Here is a 26,182-nt window from a genome sequence, read left to right on the forward strand (position 1 = left end):
ACGGGCTGGCAGGGGACTGTGGCTCCTGTCCCCTGCCCCACAGCTGCCTCTTCTCACCGCTGTCACTGCCACCCCCTTCCCGTTGTCATCCCTGTCCTGCCTGGCATCTTCCCTCCCTGGAACTGGCTGGCCCCTCGTAACGCCACCGCTCCCTCCGCCCACTCGCTGCACAGCAGCTCTGTGGAAAATGCATCAGCTGCGCTTCTCCCTCCCCCGCCTCCCACCCGCAGTTCCCAGGGAGCAGACTCCTCTGTCTGTCTCTTCTCACTCAGCGCCCCTGGGCCTGTGAGCCCACTCACCCGTCCCAGCCTCCACGCTTCCTGGTCCTGCTTCTCCATGTCCCCACTGTGCCCCGGGGAGACCAGTCAGCCGTATGACACTCAGCCCCTCTCCTGCTCACTCCTCAAGTGTCTGAGTGTGGGAGCCTTCTCCCAGCCTGGCACTGCGCTGGTGCCCTTGGGGCAAAGAGGACATTTAACTGAGAGCCCCTGGTCCAGCGTCTGGCACACTTTTCCTTTCAAGGGTCCGAGGATCGGTGTGTTCAGGCCTGCAGGGCCAGTCTCCGTCCAGTGACTCAACTCTGCCGTTGTAGTCCAAAGGCAGACACAGACCGTGCGTAAACAGACGTGCATGTGCACTAACAAGACCTTATTTGTGGCCGCTGAAAGCTGAATTTCATATCGTTTTCACATATCGTGAAATAGTCTTGTTTTGATTTTTTTTTTCAAGCATTTAAAAATGTCAAAACCATTCTGCGTTCTCGGGCCGTACAGAGACAGGTGGCTAGCTGTGATTTACTGACCCCAGTAAAGGTCAATGTCCAAGCCTGCCCCGTGCCCCGGCGTCGGGAGGGTGTCCTCCACACAGCCACGTCCATTCATGTCAAGAGATCATCTCTGGCTGCTTTCACGCTACAACGCCAGAGTTGAGTCATTGCAACAGAGCCCAAAATATTGATTACCTGGCCCTTCACAGAACAAGTTTGCTGGCCACTGGTTCACACAGACAATCTCATTTTATCCTCAAACAGCCCAGGAAGGCAAGGGTTTTCCCCTCATTTTACAGGAGAGGAATCCGAAACCCAAGAGCAGTGATCTAATTTGCCCCAGTTGGCACAACTGACGATAGCCTTGGGCCTCCAGCCCTCCCCCAGGCCACCAGGACCTGCCAGAATCCCCTGCAGATGCAGAGCTGTTCTCCTGGGCTCCTTGCCAGGATTAGCCCGAGACCCCACACGGGCCCGGGGCTTATTTTCCCAGCATTTCCGTGCAGAAAGCCTCAGCCCTGACTGGACCCCCTGGGGCTGTTTGCCCAGCAGACGCAGCAGAGCAGACCCTCCGGGCTCCTCGGTCCACGGCCCCCTGGGCCAGGCTGCATATGACACTCCAGTGCTCCACGCAGGCCCAGCACGGCCTTGGGTCACCTCTCAGGCATCTTCTTGCAGGGTCAGACCGTCATCCATGTCCCCACATGCGCACGACCTGTCAGTGGGTGTGGACTTTCACGTAGAAAGGTACACCCAGAACACAGAGAACGCATAGGAGAAAAATATCTCCATTCCAAGTGGTGGGGCCACCGTGCCAACACCGGCTTCCAGTTGCCCTCAGGTGCACGTTCTCCACCCTACCCACAGCTGAGAAGAGTCAGCTCCTGCAGGCCAGGAAACGGGGGGCAGTTTCTCTCTTTCGGCCCCATCTTTAGGCTTCATCCTGGCCTGAGATTTGCTAATGTTCTTTGAGCAAAAGAATCCAATTGCAGCCTCTCTCGACAACAGCAGTCACTCCTCCGTCTTGGTGCCTGACCTTGACCCAACACAAGACACCCAGAAGTCCTGCGTGGCTTGTGGTCTGAGGCAGGGGAACAGAGCTTTACCCAGAGGTAGCATCGCAGAGGGAGGGGCAGCATCAAGGCCACAGGAGGCAGTGGGCACCCACCCGGTCCAGGCAGGCTGGGGGGGCTCCTGGAGGAGATACACCCGAGCCACGGCTGAGGTGAATGTGCAGGGTGTCCCCATGGAACCCCACCAGGGAGGGGGCTCTTTGAGGCTAGAATGGTGCCAGGCACACAGCAGTAGATCAGTAAGTTGTTGTCGAGTGAATGAATGAGAACACATGTACAAAAGCACCACAAACACTTGGGAGGGAGCTCCCTGTGGCTAGGAGGTCAGGCAAACAGAGAAGGCCAACCCAGACGAAGCCACTAGAACCATCTAGAGTGTTCCTCTGAGAAAGGACGGCTGCAGGAAATCTGGGGGCGTTGGAGTTATCTCATGTCAGACCACCCCAGCCTGTTCGGAGGGATGACTGCCCTGCGCCACAAGGCTGGGGGACTTCTCTCCAGGGGACCCCGACTCAGGGCTCACCTGGTGACACAGGGCCAACAAGTGCGTTTGCCTTTGTGAACTCACTCCACAGGGCTTTCGGGTTTCGAAATCTGAAAGCAAAACGCTGTTTGCCTAATGTATCCCTCTCACAGCTCATTCAGTTTTCACGTGGGTTGTGCAAGAGGCCAGGTGTGAGCTCAGAGAAGGCTCGGGAATCTGGCTGGCAGGCCCTGAGAGAGCGGCCTCGGGCCAGGGCCGGCAGGGACCCCGAAAGGTCCTGGGCACGCTCGCCTGGCTCCGGACCCCAAGAACAGGTGTGAAGAAGGAGCCCAGGCTTCAGGACCCAGGGCCCCAGTGGGCGTGGGCCAGGAGGAGGGGTGCTGGGTTCGGACCAGGGCCACATTGATCTCGTGCTGCTCTCAGACTTTGGGGAGGCCAGCTGACCTCTCTGCACCTCAGTTTCCTCATCTGAAATGGGGTTGGCACATTTGGCTCTTAGAGGAGTGCCACACAAAAGAAAAGAGTGGGAAGCCCGCGGTGTGCCTGGCGGGGGACTGGTGCTCGCCACAGCCTGTCTGAGATACCGTTGTCAGTGTTCTTCCTCACGCGTTTACCGTGCCTTCCCACCGAGAGGAGAGCCATCCTGTTGAGATAGAAAATATACCTTCTGGAAACTTCTGGCTAAGGATACTCAACCCTGATGTGTCCAATTTAAGAAACCTTTTTGAATCTCCCAAAAGAAGGACCTCAAAGACAAGGACAGTGGAAGATGGCCAGGCATCCTCCGGCTCTCAGCATCACTGGCAGGATCAGGGGGTGCCTGGTGGGCACGCGGCACCCCTGGGCCCAGGCTGGTCTGCCCCTGTCGGAAGAGGGCCGGGTGTTAGTTATAGCTAGAAGCCACTACTGGGGGCCTTGAATTGTGGGGTCATCTCTTTAGGTTTTTGTTGTTGGGCAAACTTTTAGCATGGTTCTATATATTTTTTTCAAAGTTTACAAATTATATTAGAAACATGTATTTTATATTACAGAAGGGAGAAAAAATTGTTTCTGAGAGAGTAGAGACCTTCCTTGCATAGCATTTTGCCAGAGCTGTGGGTTTTCTGGCCTGCTGGAAAGACAGTGTGAACATGGGCCTCCCCAGCCCCGGTGTCTGGTTATATCGCATCATTGCTGGTGCCTGGGTCCCACTTCCTCCCTCCTGTCCACCTCTGGCCCTGCATGATCCACTGGGCACACCAGCACCCTCTGCTTGGATGCACGCACCCCTGGCCAGCCCCGCGAGCAGCCACACAATAGCTCCCCTCACCACGCCAGGCCAGTGCTTCCTCCTCCTTGGATGTATAATAGCACCAACCGGATATTTTTAGATCAGCTTTGAAAAGTCGCAGTGTGCTGAGACCGCATACCAGACGTGTGAGGTCACCAGGCCCCGCAGAACCAGAAAGCTGGTGAGCCTTACATCCCAAAGATACTCCCTCTTATCCCCAGGACGCCAGGCCTGTTTCCTTAGAAACCTTACAAATCACCACAGAGACTTGTCCCGACTTCAAAAGGGACCACTGGTTCTTCTGGATGCAAATGCGCGTTTCTGGGGTGTCTCTGCAGCGGGCCGTCATCCTGGGCACTGTGGAGACCCCGGCGCAGAGAGAGGCCCGTAGCCCTGGGAAGGAGTCCGCACAGGGTCAGACATTGCTTGGCCATCTGCTTGTGGTCAGGACAGGCAGGACTTTGCATGCTCGCTCACAGAGCAAGCCTGTCCTCAGCTCAGACACTACCCTTCAGGGTCTGGTGAGTGCAACGAAAGGAGAAGACAGATCCGCTGTCTGCTTTTCCCAGAGCGGTGCCTTGGGAGTCCATGGACTTGACTTGAAATGAAAAACACGGCTCTAAGGCTGAACGTAGGGGAAACGGGAGACTAAATCTAGAAAGGCAGTTTTCTCCCCAGAGGACCCCCAGCATCTCCAGCGCACGTGGGGGTCTCGTAATGGGAGGAGGGGCCCAGACTCCCTGACCCTGCGGACCCCTTTACCTCCGTCTGTAGATAGCAGTGCTTCTAAACCTGGGCAACTCAGCCAGCTCTGGGGACATCTTTGGTTGTCCCAGATACTACTGGCATATGGTGGGTGGAGGCCAGGGGTGCTGTTCAACACCCTGCAGTGCTCAGGACAGCCCCCCACAGAGAATGATGTGGCCCCACATGTCAGCAGTGCCAAGGCCGGGAACCCCGCACTGGGTTCCGTAGACACTTGGGAGAGCAGGGCGGACCCAGGCCTGGCCTCCAGTGGCTGGTGCACAGCCGCTGGCAAGTAGCTTGGTCACGTCATCAGGACCTGGTGATGAGGCCTGTGTTTAATCAGCCCTCTGACGACCTTTGCAAACCCAGCAGGTCCACAGGTCCTGAGGAAACATTTGAGAAGAGGAGGAGGAGGTGGGCCCTGTGGCCACTGACTAGGGCAAGCACCTCTTCAGGCTGGGTTCTGCCTATGAGGCCATGTGGAGACCCCCAAGGGGCCTAGCTAACGCCCCGCCCTGAGTGGACCCCCACTTCACGATACAGGGCCAGGCTGCCTCTCTGAGGCCTCATCCTTCGTTATCACTCTCCTGTTTGGCAATTTGGTGATTGGCTCAGGCTCTACAGGGAGGCCATTCCTGGGGTCTGAAGCCCATGGGGCAATGGGGCAGGAAGTCACTTGTCCCGTGACCCGATCTGCCAGGAACGTGACTGGCACATGGGCCCAGCTGGGGCCACTGTCCTGATGGAGAGCTCTGCTGAATGGAGCCATTTTCCAAGGAAGCATCCTGGGCCTTCCAGCAGATGCTTTTTTGTGGGGCTTCTGCCTTCAGGCTGCCTCACCAGAAGCTCTGATCAGCAGTCAACCTGCATCCATCCTCCTGCAGAATGAGGCCTTCAAGAAAATCCCATCTTCTCTACGTGTCTCCCTGTTCCTGACTCCCCTGCAAGCGTGGCTGTCTCTCCCCACCCTGCCCTCATCCTCCTGCTCCACCAGACCCTCAAACCTCCCCCTTCCAGTGGACCTTGGCAGTGGCCTTGCCACCTCCCCCTACTGCAGCCTCGCTCCGTCCCAGCCTCCCTGCACAGCTCGGCCTCTCCAAACAGCAGCACCATCAGCCTGACAGCCCTCTCGCTGCCACACAGCTTCCCTTTCTGGACTATTGCCCTCCAAGTCACCCCTTGCCCAGCCCCTGGGCCACAAGGGCTTGGATGGCTGAGCGCCAGACTCCGTGACCAGCTCTGTCTCTCTCCCCGCCACCCCCACCTCCACAGGCCTCTCTCTCCCTGAAACAGGGAACCCACCTCTGAGGGTACCTGCCCTGCCCTGTGTTCCCTAAGGCTCCGTCACACCCTCTCACAGTCAGTTCACCCCTTGCGGGTGGGTGGGTGCCACATGGGAAGGGGGCACTCCAGGAGCCTGGGCAGGGGACAGGGGTGTTCTGTGTGGTAATCTGGGTGGGGATCATGTGGGAGGCCCCAGGGGGGGACCCCACCCAGCCAAAGGCTCCATGCACTATGCGTATTTTCCTCTGCATGTTGAGAATGCAGCCCTGACCCAGACTACAATGTGGATGAACCTGAAAACATCATGCTGAGTGAGAGAAGCCAGACACAGAAGGCCACACTGTATGATCCCATTGAAGGGAATGTTGAGAACAGGCAGATCCATAGAGACAGAAAGCGGAGTACTGGTTACCAGGGGCTGGTACGGGATGGGGAGTGACTGCTGATGGGGATGGAGTCTTTTGGGCGTGATGGAAATATTCTAGAACTAGATAGACATGATGGTTGTACAACACTGTGAATGTGCTAAATGCCACTGAATTGTTCACTTTAAAATGGTTAGTTTTGGGGCCAGCCCGGTGGTACAGTGGTTAAGTTCATACACTCCACTTCAGCGGCCCAGTGTTCGCCGGTTCGGATCCCAGGTGTGGACCTACACACTACTTATCAAGCCGTGCTGTGGCAGGCTCCCACATATAAAGTGGAGGGAGATGGGCACAGATGTTAGCTCAGGGCTACTCTTCCTCTAAATAAATAAATAATAAAATGGTTAGTTTTATGTTACGCTAATTTTACCCCAATTAAAAAGAAAATTGCTGTGAACCCGCTTGTCGTCCCACAGAATTGCAAGACCCCTCCAGGGCGGGACCTGTCCCCACATCTGCTCCCTCACACCTGCCTGGTGTGCCCAGCCTGGCGCCTGCATCAGCCAGGACTCAGCAAACTCCCTCTGGAAAGGGCCAGATAGTAAATATTTTCGGCTTTGCAGGGCAGACGGTCTCTGTCACAGCTACTCTGCCATCACAGCACAAAAACAGCCGTGGACGATCCATAGTGAACAGGCCTGGCCGTGTGCCAGTAAAACTTCATTTATAGACACTGAAATGTGAATAGTGTTTTCACATGTCAGGAAATAGTCCTCTCCTTTGGGTTTTGTTTAACCATTTACAAATGTAAAAACCACTCTTGGCTCGCAGGCAGCACAGAAACAAGCAGTGGACAAGATTTGGCCCACAGGCCAGAGTTTGCTATATGAACAAATAACTAAAAAAGAATTCTGATGATTGGCATTTTTAACATCAAAAACATAACGCTTCAGCCCTCCCACGGCCCAGACACAGAGAGACAGCGGAAGTACGGAGAAGTGCACGGGGCGCCACGCCTTCGCACTTCCGCTTCTCATCTGGACCCTTGAAGAACTTCCAGCCACCGCGCATCCACCAGCCGGAAGGGAGCTCCGAGGCTCCAGGCCGAGACCAGTGCACATTTCGTGCTCACGATCTGAAAACCTGCCTCTGTTTTCCTCTCAGGCTTTCGGGAATGCCAAGACAGCCCACAACAACAATTCCAGCCGATTCGGGAAATTCATCCAGGTCAACTACCTGGAGAGCGGCATCGTGAGAGGGTGAGTTGGCAGCCACCTGCGCTGTGCGTGACAGCCTCAGTCTGGGGTCCTGGGCATCCCTGCAGGGGGAGCCAGCCCCAGGAGCTTGTGCTGAAATCGTGCCCATGCAGACATTTGTGACTCCGACAGGGGCGTGAGTGTGATTTTAAGTCGTCGTTGTGAAGGTCTGAGTGGTGGGTTGAGGTAGGGGGAGGGGCCGCAGGTCCGTAACTGACCCTGCCGTCCCCAGGGGCATTGAGCATGGGCCCAGGTGCCCATGGACTAGGTGAGCTTGAGGTACTAGCATCATGGGGTTTGCCAAGAACAGGCAAGGACAGACCAACCTATTTCCTGGTTTTGATGAGGTTTCTAATTCCATAGGTCTGGGGAGGCCACAGGCAGAGTTGACATGGACTCTGGCATTTGCCAAACACGTGCCCCTTTAGCCAGAAGGAGACGTGATGCTGGGTAGCCAAGTGAGACGGTTGTCCAGGGAAGTACTGAAGGGTGGCTGAGTGGATGGATGGGAAGGAAGAGGAGGGTAGATAGATTGATGGTTGGTTGGCTGGCTAGATGGATGGATAGATCGATAGATGGACATATGCATTGGTGGATAGGTAGATTTGTGGGTGGATGGATGGATGGATGGATGGATTCATGGGTGTATGGGTAGATTCATGGGTAGATGGGTAGATGGATGGATAGATGGATAGATGGATTCATGGGTGGATGGGTGGATGGGTAGATTCATGGGTAGATGGGTAGGTGGATGGATGGATGGATAGATAGATTCATAGATGGATAGATGGATATATGCATTGGTGGATAGGTAGATTTGTGGGTAGATGGATGGATGGATGGATGGATTCATGGGTGGGTGGGTAGATTCATGGGTGGATTGGTAGATGGATGGATGGATGGATTTATTGGTAGATGGTAGTTTCGTGGGTGGATGGGTGAGGAGATTGATGGATTCGTGGATTGATGGGTGGGTGAGTGGATAGGTGGTAACTGCATTGTGAAGTTGGTTGCCTGATGGAAGTTAAAACAGACCAACATTTTGTGCCAGAAATGTGAGTTATTTAGATGAAGGCACAGTTACTTCAGCTAAATGTGCACCATTGAAATTCTGTTCATTTGCACTCTGTAGTGGTTATTATGCTTATGAAAAATATCTGGCAGCTTTGTACAGTAAGTTAATGTTATAATATTTAAGTCATGATGTCAGAATTCTCTTCTATAGGATTTTTTTCTTTAAAAAATGTATATTCTGGGTAATTTCAATTGGTAAAAAAAAGTAATTGTGATTTAATACTACGTAGTGTTTTGTATTTTTTTTATACGTGCAAAGCTCTTATGAGTCAATATAACTATTTCAAAGTTAAAAAAACACACACACACAGGCATTTTGGCATGATCCGTGGCCTGGTCGCTCACAGAAGTCCACTGCCACTCCTCGTTCGGGTGTGAGGGTCTTCAGTGACAGTGGATTTGTAAAGGCGCCAGGTGATGCTTTGCGCTGCCAGGTGAGGAGCCCTGAGTGTTAGACACGAGGAGAGCTAAGCATCAGGCCCTGGAGGCCGAGAGAAGGCGCCGGCGTTCTGGGAAGGGGGAGGTCCTTGGGGTGATGGCACTGAGGCTTGATTCCAGAGTATGTAGGGACTTCTGTCCATCTAAACCTGACTCATGGTCGTTTCAGTCCACGGTTCATATTCAAGACACGAACAAGAATGATTGTTTCCCCGAATCCTTCGGCCTCTGGCTTCTTTCCTTTTTTCCCCGCTTCCCAGGCTCCAGTGGCAGTGGGGTGGGTGAGAGGCTTGATAAATGCCCATCTGCTCCGGCCCCTCGGCCCTCGGGGGCACTCAGAAGCTGGTGATTCTCCCAAGCCCTCAGCCCCCAGAGGACGTGCCCCTGTCCCCGAGCACTGCTGGGCCCCAGCGCGGCACCTGCTTAGTGGGCCCCAGCACCTGCCCGTAGGATGTGCCCTGGTTAATCAGACACCTGGAGCAGCCTCCTGTCCCCACTGCCCCATAGGCCTCAGCTGTTTCTTGCCAAGGACCCTCACCTCTTATGTAAACATTTTTTTTTCTCCCGTGGGTCCGTATTTTGCAGTTGTATCTGCCACATTTTGCAGAGCCTCTCACCAGCAGGAGACGCCCAGAGTGTCTTCTTGGGCAGACAACACAGAATTATGTTGTTTCTGCAGTTCCAGGGGCTCTCTGGGGGAAGCAGAGATGCCGAGAGGCTTCCTCACGTTTTCCTGGGTCCCAGGCTGGCTCTGCAGGCTCTAGACACCAGAGCCTTTGCTCGCGGTGGGTGCTGCTTGCCTTCCCCAGTTCTCTCCTCCATGTGGGCTCTGCGTGGTGTCCTGGGGCTGCTGTAACAAAGTACCACAAACCTTGTGGCTTGAAACAATAAGAATTTCTTCTTCACAGTCTGGAAGCCAGAAGCCCAAAATCAAGGTGTGGGTGGGGCCACCCTTCCTCCGGAGGCTCTGGGGGAGGAGCCTTCCTGCTTCACCCAGCTTCTGGGGGCCCCAGGGGTCCTTGGCTTGTGGACTCATCACTCCAATCTCTGCCTCCATTGTCACATGACGTCCACCTCTGTGTCTCTCTGTTCTCTTGTATCTTTTATTATACTTATCCTTGGATTTAGGGTCTGCCTGGATCATGGGGGATGATCACATGTCCAGATGCCTCACTTAATTACCTTTGCAAAGACCCTTTTTCCAGATAAGGTCACAGTCACAGCTTCCAGGTGGACATATCTTCTGGGACCACCGTTCAACCTGGTACACCAGCAAGGGCTGGCCCTCAGCTGAGTGGTCCACCCAGCCCCACCCACCTCAGGCTCCCGTCAAGCCCATGGCCAGTGGCCCTGAGGGGCTGGATCTCATAGACAGGCTTTTGAGAGTGGTATCTGTGGCCTCGGATTCAGGAAAGGAAGTCCCACCTTGGCCATGACCATGGGCCGCCCACACTCCGAAGAGGGAGGTGCACTTCCCGTCCAGGGAGCAGCTGCAGCCGGCTCCCAGGGGGCAGGCCCAGACCCGGTTCTGCTTTTGGGCAAGTGAGACTACTCAGCGCCATTTCCCGCTGAGGCCAAGGGTCAGGGGCAGTCCAAGCCTTCGTCCAGTTCCCCAATTTGCAAGGCCTCGTCTTCCTGTGGGTTCAAGGGCTTGGTGCCGGGGGATCCCTGGCTCCTTACAAGACCCAAGTAGGGTCCTGGGCCCCCAAAATGATCAGGAAAGGGAAGGAGCTCTCGTCAGTCCATTGACCACTCGGTGCTGGTGAGGGGTCATTGTCCTCCCCCATACACTGACATAGCACAGGGAATCGGCTGCAGGTTGAGATTCAAACATGTGTCTGATTCTAGAACCACATGTGGCCACCCTACCCGGGAAAACGAACTGCTGATAACTACATAGTCACCAGCCAAGGGAAGGAATGGAAGAAAACATGGGTTTGAAAGAAGAGAGGATGCAGGCTGAGCCCTCGGAAAGCCACCTGTGCGTGTTGTGTGGGCGTGCGTGTGTCCAGTGCCAGGCTGCAGAGAGAAGACTGCCATCCTGGAGACACAGGCAGGCGGCGTCCAGCAGGCCCTAGGAGCCCAGCCCTGTACCCGTAGGGCACAGCTGCCTCTCCTGTAAAAGCGATGGGCTCACATGAAGTGATGTGCAGACCTGCCCAGCTCAAATACTTGGTGATAGCGAATCCCAAGAGGTCCCCACCGGGCCACCTCCCTCCTGTGGGGTCCCAGGCAGCCTCTCCAATGTTAGCACCTTGTCCATCAGTGGGAGCCACAGTGCCCACCCTGGAGAGTGGGAGGATCCAGGGCGTTAAATCCTCACAAATCAGTGCCTAGAACATAGTAGATCCTCAGGGAATGTTCGATGTCACTACTACTGGTGCTGAGTGTGGGGCTGCAGAGGTGCCTGGGCCCTGCCCCAGCACCCACACAGCCTTGTGGACCCATGTCCATCAAACATCGGTCGGGCGAGGAACTGATAAATGAAGCATGACGTGTCCACGTGTAGAATGTTATTCCATCATAAAAAGAAATGAACTTCTGATCCATGCTGCAATGTGGCCGAATTTCAGAATCTTTGGGCTGAGTGAAAGAAGTCAGACACAGTACATGTACTGAATGATTCTAGTTCTTTAAAATTCTAGAAAACCCAAGCTAATCTCGAGTGGGATTGATCAGTGACTGCTTGGGGGTGAGGAGTGGGGAGGCAGGACAAAGGCCCCAAGAGAGCATTTCCAGGGGCTGGATGTGTTCACTATTTTGATCGTGGTAGTGGGCTCACAGGGGTTCGCATGTGTCACAGTTCATCAAATCACACAGTTTCAGTTTATTCTGCATCAGTTACACCTAATAAAGCTGTTTTTAAAGGTTGTGTGAATTATGAAAGGACAGCATCACATTGCACACGAAGTTTGTGCAGTTTATGTAAATCAGTAATCAGTAAACCTGTTACAAATACAAAGATGAGTCCGTCACGTTCACATTTTCTGTTGGAGAAACACTGAATTGCTGGGGAGGTGGAGGGGCGACCTTCCGGGATTGTTCCTGAGCTCTTGGGCGCAGTCTCTCCGGTGCCAGTGCCTGGGGCCGGTCCCTGCATGGGGCCACATCGGCTTCCGTGCAGCGGTCAGCCCCAATCTGGTCTGGGGAGCAGAAGTGGCCAGCCTCAGTTCCTTATTTTTGTGGATGGTAGTCTCAGGGCGAGGTGACTTTTATGGCGGTTATATTTGTGACAGGGTGATTGTATTTAGGTACCTGTATTCACCTTGTGTCAAAGGAAATTAATCCATAGCTGGCTTTGCTGTGGAAACAAATTCCTCTAGTTCTTCAAGGAAACAATATTAAAATGTAACGTTCTATTCCTTCTTTTTCCTTTTAATGACAGAGCTGTTGTCGAAAAGTACCTGCTTGAAAAGTCTCGCTTGGTCTCCCAAGAGAAGGATGAGAGGTAGGAGGGGGTCCTCCTTCCCTGCACAGGAGAGAGGCGGAGCTCCTGAGATGCAGCACACTCCCTGAGTGGGGCCTGCTCTGGGGCGCGGGCTTGGCAGGCAGACTTCCTAAGCCACCTTTTTGTGCGGATTTCTGTGCCTCCCTGGGGCTTGTACCCAGAGTCGGTGCTCGGGTGTGTGCCAAAATGTGCTTCTGTTAGAAGCATCTCTGAGCCACCAGGGAGTGAGACGTGCGCTCCCTCCCCCCAGAGCTACTCCCTGGAGAAGCTTAGGGTTCGGGGGTTTTGTTTTGGGGGGTTTTTTATAAGACATAATAAGAATCAACTTATTGTCTCAAATTTGTATGTATTTCAGGTGCTTTTCCCTCCCTGGTGTGGCCTCCAAAGCAATATTAGTAGTGGTTTGAAGAGTAGCTGTTGCTTGGCCTCCAAAAATGACTTTTTTCTCCTAATTCTGACCCACAGGAACTACCACGTGTTTTATTATTTGTTACTTGGCGTCAGCGAGGAGGAGCGTCAAGAATTTCAGCTCAAGCAGCCTGAAGATTATTTCTACCTCAACCAGGTAAACAGCCCGAGCCCCGGCCACAAATACCGCCTCTGTTCCCCGTGGGCTGTTTACGCGCCACCGGGAGGTCAGAGGCCAGCTGCCTTGGCCCTCTCCGGCCCCAAACCGGCTCCAAGGAGGCCCACAGGAGGCAGCATAAAGGAGCCCATTCATTCCCTGGGTCCTGGGCCCTGCCCCTCGGTTCCAGCCAAAATCCCTCTTGCACGCCACCCTCGCCGGCCAGAAACACCCAGAGTGCCGCCAACCTTGTTTTTCAGCATAACTTGAAGATCGAAGACGGAGAAGACCTGAAGCACGACTTTGAAAGACTCAAGCAGGCCATGGAGATGGTGGGCTTCCTCCCCGCCACCAAGAAGCAGTAAGTGAGCGGCCGGCCACCCTGCCGCCTCCCGCGCGGGCGCCCCAGCTTACCAATTCCTCTGAGATCTGACCGAGACCCCAGGAAGAGCTGCACTGAGGAGGCCAGTCCAGTGACAGGGGCACATGGGAAGGGACTCGTCCTTAGTCACTGGGGGTGCCAGTGAAAACCACAGCAATGTGAATATACATAACACTGTGAAACTGTACACTTAAAAATAGTTCAGATGGTAAATTTTATATGACGTGTATATTACCACAATTAAAAATTTTTTTTAATTTTTAAAAACCACGTCAGAGGGGTCTGGCCCAGTGGCACAGCGGTTAAGTCACACGTTCCATTTCAGCAGCCCAGGGTTCGCAGGTTCAGTTCCCGGGTGCAGACTTACGCACCATTTGTCAAGCCATGCTGTGGCGGGCATCCCACATATAAAATGGAGGAAGATGGACACAGATGTTAGCTCAGGGCCCATCTTCCTCAGCAAAAAAAAGAAAGAAGAGGAGGATTGGTGGCAGATGTTAGCTCAGGGCTAACCTTCCTCAAACAAAGAACCACATGGGGTACCCTTCACCCCTGCCTGGACGACGGGTATACCCAGAGGGAACTGCCCACACGCTGCTGGGAGGGCGCACGTCGGGCCAAGCACTTCGGAAAACTGTGTGGCAGTTTCTGCTACAGATGTGTATACACAACAGAACGCATCCATTTGCTCACCCAAAGATACACACACGAGTGCACACAGCAGCCTCGTTTCTCACAGCTCCAAAACCTGGACTCGCCCCCTTATGTCCACCAACAGGAGATTAAATAAACAAATTGCAGTATGTCCATGCAGGGGTCGGCAGACCTTCTGGCGGGGGCCAGACAGTAAATATTTTCAGCTTCGCGGGCCAGATGGTCTCTGCTGCAGGTTCTTCTCTGCATTTTTTGTTTGGCTTTTTAATGACCGTTTAAAAACTTAAGAACTATTCTTGGCTCAGGGGCCCTCCAAAAACTGGCCGACTCCTGGACTACTCCACGCCCAGCAGCCAGCCGTTCTCACCAGGGCTGATCCTGCTCCAAGGGGACACTTGGCATTGTCTGGGGACATTTTCGGTTGTCACACTACATAGTGAGGGAGGGCGGGGGACAGTGCTACTAGCATGTAATGGGTGGTGGCAGGGATGCTGCTCAACATCCCACAGTGCACAGAGCGGCCCCCACAGCGAAGGATGGGCCGCCCCAGGTGTCAGCAGGCCCGAGGCTGCCACACTGAGTACGAACAAGCCGAGACCCTGCGCGGTACAGGCACGGTGGCTCCACGGCTCGGTTTTCAGTCACAGGCCAGCTACAAACGTGTGCATTTCACTGACATCAAGTTGCCGGTCGGTGTTAGACGTCAGCACAGAAGTTTCTGGGGCCTAGAATGTTCTAGTCCTTGGTCTGAGTGCTAGTTACAGGACGTGTATATTTTGTGACAATTCATCAAGCTCTACACTTGGGAATTGTGTGCTTTTTTTGTGTTCACGTTATGCTCCCATAAAAAAAAAATTTTAAGCTCCCTAAATCTTAAAAGAAAGTATTGTTGAGATATCTGTCTACAAAGTCACATTCCACAGAGAGGGTCCCCAGTAGAGGACAAAATTTTTCAAACTTCATGTGTTCTGACTAGAATTTGCTGGTTTTATGAATTCAGCTCAGTTCAGTGGAAGCTTCTGTCATCTTACAGTTGTGGACAGCACCCCAACCTGGGCTTCTTTTCTCTCCCAGGATTTTTTCTGTCCTGTCAGCCATCCTGTACCTGGGCAACGTCACTTATAAGAAGAGAGCCACGGGCCGAGACGAAGGTCTGGAGGTCGGGCCCCCCGAGGTGCTGGACACGCTGTCACAGCTCCTAAAGGTAGTGCTCCCTGCCCTCCCGGCCAGTGGCCTCCCAGGGCCCAGGCTCCTGCACAGGCCGAGCTTCTGCGAACCGAGGTCTGCCGGCCTGCTTCCTCCCCACCATCTCTGCAGCGTCCCGTCCTCATTGCTGAGGGACTCCCTCCTGGGCAGCCCCTCCCACAGAAGGCTGTTTAAAACCACAGTTTAATTGGCGAGGCCATGTTATCACTGGACCTGCCAGCCCCTTGTCCACTGGTTCTCAACCCTGGGGCGCCGGGCACTGTCTGGAGGCATTTCTGGTTGTCACAGTGTAGGTGCTGCTGGCATCTAGTGAGTGGGGGCCAGGGATGCTGCTCAACACCCTACAGTGACAGGACAGCCCCCGACAGCAAAGAATGGCCCGGCCCCCAGTGTCCGAGCACCGAGGCCAAGGAGCCCTGTGCTTGCCTTTGTTTTCTGAGCTGCATTCCACCTGGGGCTCTTAAAGAAGGCGTGCCTGCTGTGGGAGCCCTCGCTTCTGCGTGCTCACGCCTGCCAGGGGATTGGCGCGGCTTCCCTGCCCCTCTCCTGTTGCTGCTGGCTTGTGGAGGGGGCTTGGTGGTCGGAGAGGGACCAACCCCTTGCCCAGCCCTGTACAGAGGCTGGGACCCCGCTCCAGCAGCGACAGCTGTAAGTGCAGGTGGCCAGCCAGCATGTGGATCTGTGGCCTGCAGTGACACCTGTGCAGCCACACTCCCAGGCCACCATGGTCGTGGGTGAGCCTGTGAGTGTGATCATCCTGAAACTCACCAAGCGTAGTACATGTCACCGGTCGGCAGCCCTGAGGGGTGCTTTGGGCCCACTTCCTGGTGCAGCTGCTAGGAGTCCTCCCATGAAGGCTTCGGGCCTTGCCGCAGTGACATGAGGACCCACCTGACAAGCTCTCTGTCCCCCTCCCCTTCTTGCCCTCCTTGCCCTTGAAACAGGTGAAGCGAGAAATCTTGGTGGAGGTTCTGACCAAAAGAAAAACAGTGACCGCCAATGACAAGCTCATCCTGCCCTACAGTCTCAGCGAGGTGAGCACTGCCCTGGCCCTCGCAGCTGGCCAGGCCCCAGGTTACAAGCACGGGGAGTCCTTCGGAAACAGCTGGCGTAGGTCTCCTTTTTCCTGTCCCTGAAGTGACAGAGGAGAACCCTGGCAGCGCCTTGGGTTCTCAAGAGAGCTCAGACACGGCACAAACCAGCTTCTGTCTGGCCTGTGCCCCAGCCTGGATGTCGTCTTTGTGGTGTGTTTGCTTGTGTTTTTACATCTCTAGAGCAATGTGACTTGCGGCTTGCAGCTTAGATAGCAGCAGGAAAGTACCTAGCCATCGGGGGGATTTTTAACTGAGGTAGAAGCTGCTTGGGCGTCTTACACATGCACCGGAGACAGTCTGAGCCCCCATGGGCAAAGGCGCTCTGCAGTGTTTTATGAAAGCTGTTGTAGGACATCTGAGACCCCAGAGTGCGGTTGCCCCCAGAGGTGTCCCGCCGAGTGAAGGACTCCAGGTGCAGGGCTGCGTTCCTCGCAGCTCCATTTCCACAACCCCCTGGGAAAGGCAAAGCCAAAGGGATGTGTTCTAGATGTTAATTGTGGCCAAGTACATCTGGCACAACTTAGATCTCAGTAGATAAAAAGAAGAAATTTCATGTATGTAAATTAGACCTCAATAAGCCTTTAAAAAACTTTTAAAGCCATTACTGCTTTTGCACACATAATAGTGGCCCTGTGGTCCTCACAGAACTGCAAGGGGCCTGGCCTTGAACCCAGCTTGGCCTCCTCACTGGTCCTCCCACACAGGCAGGCCTGGTGCCTGCCTTCCACCCTCAGCAGTCCCCAGGTTGTGCTGAGGAGTGAGCTAGCAAGTGAGCAAGATTTGACTGAACCACAGGCCACTGGGTCCAGGCTTCCTGCTTCATGCTTTGGTGTGCAATGGTGTCCAAGCTGACAGGATGGTGTGCAAAGCGAGAAGGGGTGTTTAAAGTTGCTGCCTCGATTTCCCCATGTGTGTAGACCTCGGGGTGTTGCAGCATGGGGCCTGCCTTACCAAAGTGTCGTGCCCCTCCGTGCCCACAGGCTATCACCGCCCGTGACTCCATGGCCAAGTCGCTGTACAGTGCCCTGTTTGACTGGATCGTGCTGCGGATCAACCACGCCCTACTCAACAAGAAAGACATGGAAGAGTCCGTCTCAGTGAGTGCACCCCCGCCCCACCACGCTGGGCCCTGGGAGCCTGTGCCCTCAATGCCACACTCTTCAGCAGATCGCCTGTGACATGGGGAGCAAGGTAGCTGCGGTCAGTGTTGGGCGAGGGACCAGTTTCCCCAGGGGCAGGCCTGGGGAACAGGATGGGATGCAGTTCGTGGGGCCCAGCGAAGAATGACAACTCAGGGCTCCTTGCTCAGATACTCCAGATTCCAAGGCAGCAGCGACAGAATGACCACAGGCCTTCACGACCTGACAGGTCGTCTCCATACAAGGACCGACCAGTAATACCCATTTTCTCTGTCTCCCCAGTGCTTGTCCATCGGGGTCCTCGACATCTTTGGGTTTGAGGATTTCGAGAGGAACAGTTTTGAACAATTCTGCATCAACTATGCCAATGAGCAGCTCCAGTATTACTTCAACCAGCACATTTTCAAACTAGAGCAGGTAAGCCCGTACCATCTTGTTGCCTATCCAGCCCACGGGGAAGGGGACGAGCCAGAACTGGGATCTCCCTTGGGGCCCTATCTGCTGGTGAACCCACCCCAGAATTTTTCTCTGCAAAAGGGAAAGTCTGGGAAAATCCCACCCAGCCCAGTATGAGACCAGTGTGGAGGATGTTTTCAGCCCCAGGTCAGCTTCGCCTCTGCTCTCTGCTCAAGCGTGAGCGTCCTTTCACTGGGAGGCAGTAGGGCCACCTTGTAGGGATGCGCTTTGGTCGGTGATGGTCGTAATCCGTCCCACAGGTCTTTGCATGCCCGTCAGCCATCTTGTATACCCATGTATTGTCCTTCTCACTGATGATTGTGATGGCGGAAAGAACCCATGGGTTTATGTAAATATTTAGTTGATTTTACTCTGACACCCTCTGCCTATTGGTTGATCCAAATTGAGTTGTGATGAAGAGCAGAATACACAGATTTCGAAGAGAGTTAACTTCATCTGTTTGTTTCTACATTTTTAAATATGACTTTAGAAAATTTGAAGTTATGTACGTCACTCACATCATATGACTGTTGGTCCAGAGCAGGGACTGGCAAATGGCAGCCCATGGGTCAAATCCAGCCCCACAACCTGTTTTTATAAATAAAACTTTATTGGCTCACAGCCGTTTATATATCATCAGCTGCTTTCAAGATACAACAGCAAAGCTGAAAATTGGAACAGACACCATCTGGCTAGTAAAGCTTAACATATTTACCATCTGGCCCTTTGCAGAGAAAGGTTACTGACCCCTGGGTGATTTTAAGTGTGGGTTAAGCACCTTGTGTGGTAGATGTTTGAGGATATGCATCCCTATTTCCTGTTGTTAATTTATCTAATAATTTTATGTATGAATATATTTCTACTGACACGTTAATATGTGTTCTATGCCATTTACACACTTATATATAAATACATACCTGCGTACACAAATATAATAAGTTTATATACAACCTGTGCTATGTGAACCTTAACATAGCCATGAAATTGTTGGAAACCCCCCCACCTTATAGGAGGAATACCAGAGCGAAGGGATCTCGTGGCACAACATCGACTACACAGACAACGTTGGCTGCATCCATCTGATCAGCAAGAAGCCCACTGGCCTCTTCTATCTGCTGGACGAAGAGAGCAAGTGAGTGTCCACAGCCCGGGGGTCCACAAACGCAGCTACTCGGTCTGGTTCTGCGGCCCCCAGAGCCTTACCCCCAAATCCAAACCATCCTGAGAATTACTTCTGAGTTTCTTGGACTCATTTGGCCATAATTCCTGACCTCGCATTTGCAAAATGCATGTACCATTCACCACAAAAATGTTAACACGTGCAATAACCGTGAACTCTGAAACACGTGCCCGGGAGTTCTCAGGAAAGGATTGTGGGACCTGAGTCTAGAAGCTGGGCATGGTGTTGGTGCCTTTTTGCAAAGGGCAGCATGTGGAACTGGGGGCCCAGAGGCCAGTCTCACTGCGCAGCCTCGTGCCCCTCGTTGGCAGGACATGATGAAGGTGGAAGGGCTATTTTAAGGTGCTCCACGCTTGGTCACCCCACTGCAGTCACTGAAATTCACTTACTGAGTTAGGTCGCTGCGGCTGCTATAATTAATCACCACAAAGCAGGCAGCTTCAAACAATAGCAGTGTATTCTCTCACATTTCCAGAGACCAGAAGTGCAAAATCATCTCAGTGGGCTGAGACCAAGGCCAGGCTCCCTCCAAAGGCTCGAGGGGAGGGTCCTTCCTGGCCTCTTGCAGCTTCTCATGGCCCCAGGCGTTCCTTGGCTCGTGGCTGCATCACTCCAGTCTCTGCCTCTGTGATCACATCACTGTCTCCTCTTCTATTTGTCTCGTCTCCTCCTCTTATAAAGACTCCAGTCGTGTTGGATCAGCGCCTGCCCTAATGACCTCGTCCCAACTAATTGCATCTGCAAAGACCCTGTTTCCAAATAAGGTCACAGTCGCTGGTTCTGGCAATCAGGATGAGGACACGTCTTTATCAGCCCCTTGTTTGCTGCTTAAGTCCCCAGAGGCCAGAGTGGGTCAGGCTCACCCTCTGCCTGAGACCAAGTCTCCTTCCAGGACAGGCAGACACGTCCATGCGCAGCCAGATCCTGCGAGGATGTTCAGATAGGGGAGGGGGCGGAGTGTGAGGACAGCTGAGCCGTACTCCGAGGACGCTCCCAGAGCTGGATCTGGGGGAGGAATGTGAGGCAGGGCCGGGCTGAGCTGGGGCACATCTGTCTTTGTTTAAAAGTTGCTATTTTTGTCCATCGTGGATTTTTTTTTTTTTGGCATTGATTTGAATTTTCTAAAATAACACGTTAAAATTTTCTTTGTCCCTGTGACCGGGTGAGCAGGTCCCTCACTGTCCTCCCACTTCCCCAGCTCTAGAATCGATGTGCTTTGTAGCTACGGGATCTCCTCCCTGCCCCCTTAAGCCGAGGAACCCGGCTCCGGGCATTCGGGAGCACGTCGCACTGCCCGTCTTTGCGGTGAGGCTGCTCATGGGCAGGGTGCACCCAAGCCGACTGTGGCATTTCCTTCCTGGGGGGCAGAACTAGCCAGGTACAACGGGTTCATTATTCTGCCCCCCTGTCTCCTGGCCCCTCCTTTTAACAGGAGCACAGGCAAGACCCTCTCCAAGACATGGCATCCAGGCACAGACGGATCCGGGACCAGAAGTCACTCGGTGCTGGGGTTATTCCCAGGAGCTGCCCACCGTGGGCCAGGTCCCAGTCTCACCTGAGCCGAATGCTCACGTGGGCACCGGGGCCGGGGGCCCAGGCGTTGGGCCGCAGGGCTCTGCTCTCAGTTTGCTCTGCAGCCAAGGGCCTCACTTCGGCCTGGGCCTTTTGATAACAGACGGCAGGTTCCCTCCTGGCCCTGAGGCCATGTGTGCAGCTTCACGGCGCAGAGCAGCCCTAGCCGCCTTGTCTGTCCGTCCGCAGGCGGCCTGCGACCTGACATGCAAAGCCGGTAATCACCCGCTGTTCCTGCAGCTAAAGGTTTCCAATCTTCTTCCCAGCTTTCCCCACGCCACAAGCCAGACCCTGCTGGCCAAGTTCAAACAGCAGCACGAGGACAACAGGTACTTCCTGGGCACCCCCGTCATGGAGCCGGCATTCATCATCCAGCACTTCGCAGGGAAAGTGAAGTATCAGATCAAGGTACACGTCTGTCCTCTGTCCCTTGTCACTCAAGTCATGCTCTGCCTGGGGGGCGAGAAAGGGACCGTGTGGGTGCCCTGGAGGCCCTTCCTTCTGGTGCCTGCTCCATCATCTCCTTTATCAGTTGTGCTGGGCGAGCTTCCAGGGAGTCTGGACCCACCGAATCCCGGCCTCCATGGGTGGGAGCTCTCTGTTGGGATGGGCCCCCCACCCCGCCAGCCCGTCTCATACTGGCCTCCTGGGCCGCGGTGAGCACCATCCAGTGACCCCCCCCCACCTCCATCCCTTGCAGGACTTCCGGGAGAAGAACATGGACTACATGCGACCAGACATCGTGGCCCTCCTTCGGGGCAGCGACAGCTCCTACGTGCGAGAGCTTATTGGCATGGACCCCGTGGCCGTGTTCCGCTGGGCTGTGCTCCGGGCCGCCATCCGGGCCATGGCCGTGCTCCGGGAGGCCGGGCGCCTGCGGGCTGAGAGGGCCGAGAAGGCTGCAGGTAGGAGGGCCCCATCTCGCTCGAGAAGGGGACACTCGGAGTCCCTTGGAAAGTGCACAACTCAGTGGCATTTAGCACATTCACGATGTTGTGCAAACATCACCTCCACCTAGTTCCAGGACAGTTTCGTCGTCCCAAACAGCAACTCCGTCCCGGCCTGTGTGATTGAACGTCCTCCTCCTCTCAAGGCAGGCAGGCGTGTGCCCCTTTGTCTGTAAGGAAACCTGAGGCTCAGAAGAGCTAGTGGCTCCCCCAGGGCCACACGGCTCCAGGTACCAGCCACAGGGTTCTGTTTTACCAAGGGCGTCAATTAAAAAGAAGACCAAAAGGATAACGCGTATGAGCAGTAGAAATAATTGGTGATGTTTTGTGGGTTCAGACACCTCACAAGCCCCTGCTCTGCCCACATTTGAGTATCAAGCTGTCTTTTTAAGATGGGTTCAAGTCAGGATGGCAGCCTGCATGGAGAAGACGAAGGCCATCGGGCTCTGGGCCCCCCGACACCCTCTGCTCTGTGTCCCTGGCAGGTACAGACAGCCCCAGTGCGCACGGTCACCTGGGAGAGCTGCAGAGAGGAGCCAGCACGCCGTCAGAAAAAGTGTACCGGTGAGCAAGAGCTTGCTTTGTCCCAGCCTAAGCCACTAGACAGTGGCAGAAACCCTACCCCCTGAACCCAGGCTGGGGTTGACCCAATAAGGAACCCAGCAGCCGTTTGAACCAGAAAGACCCAGAGGCCAGTGGCATCTGTTGCCCCTTTTCTGCACACAGAAGGGCAGGCCTTGGTATACCATCTGCCGTAGGGGGACGTGGGGCGGCTCAGTTTACAAAGGTTCCTTTTAATGGCCAGTCTGTGTGGCCGTTGGCAGGGGCGCCCAGGGGCCACGGCCGTGCGCAGTGACGGGCTTGATTTAAGAGAGCTTCCTGCACAGCCTGGCCCAAGTGTCCCAAAGCAGATCTGCTGAGTTACTTCACTCACAGCCAGCCACACGGACGCCTTGCCACACATGAGAGGGCACGGGTTGTTTCTTGACCACCTAGCAATGACCGAGGGCCCTCCACTTACTGTAGTGAGTGTAAAAGTGAGTGGGCACATGCTCCGAGAAAGGTTGGGTGAAAAAGGCCACAGTGGACAGACATGCAAGGCAATGACAAAGCCAGAGGTGGGACGCTTCTGGCAGCCTGAGAGAGCAGGCTGGCTGCATTGAGAAGGGACTAGTTGAGCCAGACAAGGCAGGCAGGGTGTGCCAGCAGCAGAGGCAGCATGTGCAAAGGCTCTGGGGCAGCCAAGTCCCTGATTTCTTTTTTAAGACTCAAAAATTCCCAAGGAGCAGGTTGCTAAATTTTCAAACGTGAAAAAGTCATTTTATTTTTGAGCCCTTTGTGATAAAAAACTTCCTGAAGAGCTTCATAAAAGTGTGCATGTGGAGGTAAAGTTAGTACCTAGGTAAGTGACCGTATGTCATTTGTCTGAAAGCACAGTGTGTCCTTTTCCTGCTTTTAAAAAGGTGTGTTTTTAAATCAGCTTTTTCACCCAAAAAAGAGTAAGACAAAAAAATACGTCCCCCTATTTGCTTGTGGGGTTTTTTTTCTCTAAGACTAAAAGTGGCCTCTGACCTGCAGTGGCTGAAACGATGTCAGTCTCCCCAGGGCCTGGCCACAGGCAGTGGGTCCCACTCTGGGCGCACGTGTAGTTTATACAGATTCTCCCTTTCAGCTGTTCAATGCTAGATTTCTCATTTGACGGCTCTGAGGAGTTCGATATTAACGCTTTTGAGGACATCATTGCTTTCTATGAAAGCAAGAAGTAAGTAGAAGCGAGGCCTCGAACCCAAGACCAGGGAGGCACATGGAGAAGAGCCGTCATCCCAAGGGACTGAGCCCACATGCGGGCCAGGAGAGGGGCTCGTCGGGCTGTGGGCACTCTTGCTGGATCTGACTGGGTCAGGGGGTATGGGCCGAAGCCATGGGCCTCAGGGGAGCTCTGGCCGCTGCCCTGACCACTCAGGGTTGGAGGTGAAAGTGACCCTCTGTTGTCTTTGCTCTGTGCCTCCCTGGAGGGCGAGGGAGCAGCGGTAAGTGTGGCCGTCGCGGCCCTGGGCGTAGTGCATGGAACACTGGTGAGGGGCTACCGGTCAGGGTCTCTCCAGGCCAACTGCCCAGAGCTTAAACATGTATTTGAAATAACTGGAATGAGGAATTTAACAAAAAACAGAACCTCCCACCTCATCCTGCAGTCATTGTTACCTCATTTCCAGAAGTTCTGTCAAAGATGTTTGTCCTCCGGCTGTGCTTCATGCATATCCATTTTCGGAGGTTTTGATTATTGTCTCTAAGCCAGTCTCATGCTTATGCCTTGGTGCCAAAGTTTGGGCCTATAATGTACCCTCAGGCCTGAACCCACAGCGGTTGAACAGAACGAAGCTCATAAGGTTGAATTTTTTAGGGTAAAGACCTTTAACTGGGGTTTCTCCCCCTCGGCATGATGCCAGTCACTCTCTTGGGGGACCATCCTGTGCACTGTGGGGGATTGAGCAGCATCCTGGTCTCCACCCACCAGATGCCAGTAGCACCCCCCACGCCCCCGCGAGACGACCACAGATGTCTCCAGACATCAGCAAACCTCCCCCGGGGGGCGGCATTGCACACAGAACCGCCGTGTGAACCCCATTCCTTCCTCCCAAGGCCTTTCTTGAAGCCGACAAGGAGGTTGACATGTGGCCACAGAATCATCAAGAGAAACTAATCTGCTGCTGCCCACAGAGGCCCTCCGGTCTTCTCTTTTCAGTAGCCTCTTGATGCTTTTTACAGATTCCAAAAGGCTCTTCAACGAGAGGCCTTTGTCAGTGGTCCAAGATGCCATGTGGCAGAATCCATGCAGCCTGAAGTGAAGCGGCCTGCCCCCCAGAGGAGGGGGAACCTCCTTTGCGGGGACAGTGGCTCCTGGCCGAACCCCCTTAGTGCAGGCAGGAGAGGCAGCAGCGTGCATGCTCCCCGCGCTGCATGTTTTGGCTCCAGTGGCCTGGGGATGGTCCCGACTGTGCTGGGGACCCCAGGGTGGCGGGCCCACTGCTCTAACTCCGTCTTCTCTCTGTCACTGCGCCCCCACCCCCACCCCCAGCGATTTGCATGACCAAATCATCAGGACCATCAAAGGATTGCCCTGGCAGGGTGAGGACCCCCGTAGGCTTCTCCAGTCCCTCAGTCGGCTCCAGAAACCCCGCACCTTCATCCTGTGAGTGCTCCCGAGGCTGTGGGTGCCCCCCACAAGTGCAGCGAGCCCCTCTGCGCTCCCAGGGCCTGCCGCTTGGGCTCCCTGTGATGCTAAGTCAGCCACCACAGACGCTGCGCTGTCCTGTGGTTCCTTCTCACACCAGCCGCCGCTAAATGGCCCTCATAACGCTCCCGCCCGGTGTCCTCCCCAGCTCCCTGGGGCCTAGCGCAGCCTCGCAGGAATGCGCCTCCCACGGAGCATCTCATTTTCTGCCTCAAATGTGCAGAGCAAGGCTTGCTTGCCCACCTCTTTGCCACTGTGGGCTTCTAAAGAAGCCGGTGGAAGTCGGCCGTGTGGTTCTGCACGCCTCCACGCAAGTCGTGGCCCTGTTTTCTGTGGCGTGACATGGTAGGAAGGGCCCAGGAGCCACACAAACTCGGCGGCGGGCTCCCTGCCACCAACTCACCATGTGGCCTGAGGTGTCCGCCTGCAAGGCAGGGGTGGACAACCTTCACACCCACAGCACCAGGTGGCCGCGGCCTCAGCTCAGCCACGAGAGGGAAGCTTGTGCCCACGACGGGGCCGGTCTTGAGATTTCTTTTTGTTGTGCCTTATTCACCCCACGGGGATTAAGCTGAAACCTGACACACTTGCAGATCTGTGGGGCACCATTTCCTCAGCTGGTCCTAAAAACAAGCCAAGCTGCGATTTTTTAAAAAATTTTCTCTTGTCTGCAAGATTCCATAAAGTGTCTGAGAAGTTGGGGGCCGCTCCGTCCCGCAGCCAAAGGTCTGCTTTCGTTTTTCACTTTCTCGGCAGTGCGAGTCCAAACGGCGCTCCTACCCAGGCCTCATTTCAGTTCTTTGCAGGGCACACCCTGCCCTGCCCACCAGGGGTCCAGAAGCAGCTCCTAATAGAGCTGGGACAGCTGGTAGGCATCGGGACCGTGCAGGTCCCTGGAAGCTCCAGTTGGGGCGTCCCACTGTCGTTTTGTGGGATCCATCAGCTCCCCGTGGCCTCCCCACACGGACGCACGTTCTGCCCTACCATAGGGTACCAGCGCCCCTGCTCCCGGACGCCTGGGGTCCCCCACCCAGGCCCACGCAGCGGCATGGGCACCCCGAGGCGCCTGCCGAGCGGCCGCGGGTCCTGGGGCGGCGCGCTGCGCTTGCGCTTCTCACCGGCTCTGCGCTCGCTCGTCTAACCCGCCAGGCGTGGCTTGCTGAACTAACCAGATCCAGACGCCATGGGCCTTCTGTTCACAAAACCGTTTTTAATATTTTGACAGGAAAAATAAAGGTACCAAACAAAAGCAGACCATCCCAAAGGTAAACACGCAACACTGTCTCTTGCCACCTGGCTCTGCCCGTCTTGGGAGCGCCTGGCTCAAGGCATCTTCCAGAAAACGGGTGGGGGGCAGGGGGAGTGCTTTTAACTTCTCTGGCTTCTTCAGTTCCTTCCTTTTCTCCTCCTTCCCCTCCAAAAAAGTGTCTCCTGTTGAAATGATTTGGAGCTGTCTTTGTTTGGGTGTCCTAGAAGCAGAGCCTGAGACGAGGGTATTGGCGCAGGTGGTGGGTAGGGGGCACTCCCAGGAGAAGGAGAGGGGGAGGCGC

General features: G+C 54.6%; 1 protein-coding gene across 20 annotated transcripts in view; it reads left to right on the forward strand.

Moving 5' to 3' along the window:
• Nucleotides 1–26,182, forward strand: part of MYO9B (myosin IXB) — an 84,903-nt gene that overhangs the window by 36,307 nt on the left and 22,414 nt on the right. For 8 of the 20 annotated variants that reach the window (XM_070587358.1, XM_070587345.1, XM_070587346.1 and 5 more), the window contains exons 3-16: nt 7,154–7,248; nt 12,143–12,205; nt 12,671–12,770; nt 13,031–13,131; nt 14,881–15,010; nt 15,957–16,046; nt 17,087–17,203; nt 17,528–17,662; nt 18,712–18,833; nt 20,720–20,861; nt 21,154–21,358; nt 21,886–21,964; nt 24,477–24,590; nt 25,858–25,897. In XM_070587358.1, coding sequence (XP_070443459.1) covers nt 7,154–7,248; nt 12,143–12,205; nt 12,671–12,770; nt 13,031–13,131; nt 14,881–15,010; nt 15,957–16,046; nt 17,087–17,203; nt 17,528–17,662; nt 18,712–18,833; nt 20,720–20,861; nt 21,154–21,358; nt 21,886–21,964; nt 24,477–24,590; nt 25,858–25,897 — 1,533 coding nt within the window. Of the gene's footprint in view, nt 1–7,153; nt 7,249–12,142; nt 12,206–12,670; nt 12,771–13,030; nt 13,132–14,880; nt 15,011–15,956; nt 16,047–17,086; nt 17,204–17,527; nt 17,663–18,711; nt 18,834–20,719; nt 20,862–21,153; nt 21,359–21,885; nt 21,965–23,072; nt 23,163–24,476; nt 24,591–25,857; nt 25,898–26,182 lie in introns of all 20 variants that reach the window. The other 12 variants (XM_070587356.1, XM_070587339.1, XM_070587355.1 and 9 more) reach the window with 3 other exon arrangements.

This window comes from Equus przewalskii, chromosome 20, assembly GCF_037783145.1.
Source record: "Equus przewalskii isolate Varuska chromosome 20, EquPr2, whole genome shotgun sequence".
Classification (NCBI taxonomy): domain Eukaryota; kingdom Metazoa; phylum Chordata; class Mammalia; order Perissodactyla; family Equidae; genus Equus; species Equus przewalskii.